This window comes from Primulina huaijiensis, chromosome 11, assembly GCF_012295235.1.
Source record: "Primulina huaijiensis isolate GDHJ02 chromosome 11, ASM1229523v2, whole genome shotgun sequence".
Classification (NCBI taxonomy): Eukaryota; Viridiplantae; Streptophyta; class Magnoliopsida; order Lamiales; family Gesneriaceae; genus Primulina; species Primulina huaijiensis.
Genome location: NC_133316.1, coordinates 24,482,599 through 24,486,065, shown reverse-complemented (window position 1 = coordinate 24,486,065; position 3,467 = coordinate 24,482,599). Strand labels below are relative to the sequence as shown.

The 3,467-nt window shown below is 37.8% G+C and overlaps 2 protein-coding genes across 2 annotated transcripts in view; both read right to left on the bottom strand.

Moving 5' to 3' along the window:
* The window catches only part of LOC140987824 (probable inactive dual specificity protein phosphatase-like At4g18593), an 82,939-nt gene extending 80,431 nt beyond the window's left edge, over nt 1-2,508 (bottom strand). The window contains exon 1 of the mRNA XM_073456506.1: nt 2,499-2,508. The gene's annotated coding sequence lies outside the window, so the exon portion shown is untranslated. The remainder of the gene's footprint in view (nt 1-2,498) is intronic.
* LOC140988624 (ethylene-responsive transcription factor 12-like) lies at nt 907-1,715 on the bottom strand. The gene has a single exon (XM_073457648.1). It carries the CDS (start codon nt 1,518-1,520, stop codon nt 1,068-1,070), a length of 453 nt encoding a protein of 150 aa, XP_073313749.1. The 5' UTR covers nt 1,521-1,715; the 3' UTR covers nt 907-1,067.
* Nucleotides 2,509-3,467: the final 959 nt, after the last annotated feature.

The following is a 3,467-nucleotide window of genomic DNA, read 5'->3' as shown; positions in this document are numbered from 1 at the left end:
GGCTCGGCTCGTTAATGGCTCGTTTATCTTGTTTAATGAGCCTGGTTCGGGTTCGGCTCGTTAAACAAGCTCGTTAAGCGAGCTCGTTTCTGCTCCGAATCCAACTCCAAACCACAAAGTTATGCAGAAGCGGCATTCAATGAAAGAATCTTCAAATCTACGTTCATCTCTAATTCAATACTACTCTTATTACAATACAGCAGAAAGGCCTTATTTGAAGAAGAGTTCCAGCATATCATGTGTCAATGGTGTTAGAATTAGTCCTGTTTTGAATATTCCTCCTAGTTACATTGCTAAAGGTACAGTAATAAGTTTCTTTGGGATCGGTTTTTTTTTCTAATGATCAAATAAGTTAATATTATAACTCATTAATTATCTCAAATTTGAGCTCACGATCTACCTAAACGAGCCGAGCTCGAGTTCGAGTTCGTGAACCACTTAAACGAGCCGAGCTCGAGCTCGAGCTCACGAGCCAGCTAAACGAGCCGAGCTCAATTTTGAGCTCACGAACCTATTATTGAACATGTTCACGAGCTAACGAGCCGAACATCATTAATCTCAAGCTCGGCTCAACAAAATTGTCGAGCCCAAAATAAAGATCGGGCTCGGCTCGATAAGCTTAACGAACGAGCCCGAACGAGCTTTTTAACGAACCGAGATCCAAAAAGCTCGCGAACAGTTCGGTTCATTTATATCCCTAGATACGATGATGCCTCTAAATCATAGTATTTTGTCAAATATTAAATTGCAGCATATCAAAACTCATATATATATATATATATATATATTCTGTTTTGTGTAAAACATGTCCTGTGAATATAATAACAAAATATAATTAATCAACCATGTAAAACGGAAAATGAATGAATCCAACTATTCATTCAGTAATAGAAAAGTTAACAAAGCAGCTCGATTGGAACTCCAATCATTTTAGGAAAAAATTAAACAAATATATACAGACATTAAGATACGTAATCCGACCATGATAACTGATGGCAAGTCGATAGAAAAGTGCTGTCCGAAAGCAATGACATGCTAAAAGAACCATAATCTAACGAAACAATTGGCTACATCCACAGAGGTGGAGGTTCGTTCAAATCTATCGACAAACCACGTCTGACAATCCCAAAATACTTCGCCGGACCATCTCCATCGACCGCCGGAGCCACAGCTGAGGCCGCCACGTGTGCGCCATTTCCCTGGGGCACGACATCTTTCAGAACCCCAGTGTGCATGAACTCGTTGAAGACAAGTCTTCCTGACGGAGATATCCAGCGGTTGTCGGAAGGAAGGTTGAGGTCCAAGGAGAGGCCCGTGGGAGGCGTTGGGAAGTTGGTCTTGGCCTTGGCTCCTCGGAGTGACCTGGCGGCTCCGTCGTACGCCAGCGCCGCCTCTTCTGGAGTGTCGAAGGTACCCAGCCAAACGCGTGTTTTCTTCCACGGATCGCGAATTTCGGCGGCGTAACGACCCCAGGGACGCTTTCTGACTCCCCTGTAGTGACCTTCGCGTGTGGAAGCCATGGAAAACGAGAGGAGTTAGAGAGAGAAGGGGATTGGTTTTGAAAGAAATTGGAAGAGGATGTTGTGTTATGTGTTGTGGGAGTAAGGGTAAAAGTAAAGGGTCCGCAGAGTCTCCCGTAATCGTCGGCTGGACGGCAAGAACCATAAATAAATAATATAACGGCGGCGTTATTGTCTGTGCACCTCCTTACGTGTACCTACAAACCCAATCCTTACACCGTTTACTATTTTTTACTTTTTTAACAGTCTCACATGCAAGAGACTTGGTCGTTTCTTTTTAAATATAATAATTCTATAAAGCACAATTTGGGTCATGAAACCTATTATTTATTAAATAGTTATTTTACGTTTCTAAAATTTTACATTAAAACATAATTAATAACTTCAAAATAATATCTGATATGACACATCTTTGGTATTTTCAATTTGCGTGCAGTTTTGTGTATGAACCTGGAATTTCCGAACTTTGTGTGCAGCAACAGTGTACTATAATTTATTTATATTCGATGATAATATTTTTTTTGGTGCATGGTACTTTTGTTTGACTGTAAATTTAACTCTCTAGATTACCAAACACAATGAAGACTGCACGAATTCGTACTCTGATCAGGAAGAGGATTAACTCAAAAGAAAATCGTAAGTTGGTTGAGTTTTTTTATACAATATGGTTGATGTTTATGTAAAAGTAGATCACAAAACAATTAAATTAGAGGCTCGCACATACAATGGTTTAGAGTTGCTAATTAAATTCCTTTTAGGAAATAATGCAATATCCTTGGAATCTCGCATGAAAAATCAATGTGGCCCAATCTTGTCCTTGAAAAATGCAGAGGTAGGGTCGAATCTTGGAAGACTCAGTGTGGGTGTGGGGGGGTCGGAGAGAGGCAATGCATGAGCCGCCGCGCCTGATAAGACGTGTCCCGACAACTCAAACGCGTTACTCTCCAAATGCTTGCGTATGCCCTATATTTAGTACGGCGCTATCAGCCGCGCCTCCTCCTTCCCCACATTTTCTCGTGCTTAATAAATTATTTATGTACTATTATATATTAAAAAAAATAAATTATTTACTATAAATTATTTTGGACGGATGTCTTTGCCGTACACATAAAAGGGGGTTTATTTCAACCTGTCGGTGCAGTGCCTGCACGGGTAATGAACGGTCCGATCACTCCACATGAGTGATCCGAGCCCACCTCCATGTAAAAAAAAATAAAAAATTGACTCGAAAAAATCCGAGTGATTGGATCGACCTCTGCGACAGTGCCCGCAGGGGTAGTGTCGACTTAACCAAAATATTACCTCTTTGGGGGAGTGAGTGACCACTAATGGACGAAAGGTCAAAAATATTTGTTTGAAATAATCTCACCATCGTACGTTCCAGATTAATTAATTTTGTAACTTTCCTTTTTCTTTTCCCATTTCTATAATAAGATTCATTTAAAAATATATAATAACAATGAATTCAAGAACAAAATTAAATCCACCCCCATTAATTAATGAACATAGTTGAACTCTTAAATTGAGTCAGGGGCACACTTTTTTCTGCCCATAATTATTATCACCACTATTCTTTTGCTTGCCATGTGTGTGTCAATTATTTTTTAATTCACGATATTTTTTGTATGAAAAACAATATATCATTTTCTTACTTGATAAAATAAATTATTTGTTTGTTATTTTTAGAATTTATAACATATATATTTTTTAGATTACAGATCAGATGATAATTGTGTGGGCACCGTGGTATAATTCTTGGTGTGTAAAGTTTAAATTACTCAAATAATAAAAATAAATAATAACTTGAAATTTTAAAAATAAATATTTGTACATCCTAAAAACTTTATAATTATTATTTTCTTGGAAAAATTCTCGAACATTTTGTATAATTTCTAAAATCTAGAACCATCTAAATTGAATATATATTCTTTCTTTTTTTTTTTTTTT

What these genes read in the sequence shown, in the direction of transcription:
- LOC140988624 (XM_073457648.1), bottom strand. Translation starts at nt 1,520, where the DNA reads ATGGCTTCCACACGCGAAGGTCACTACAGGGGAGTCAGAAAGCGTCCC.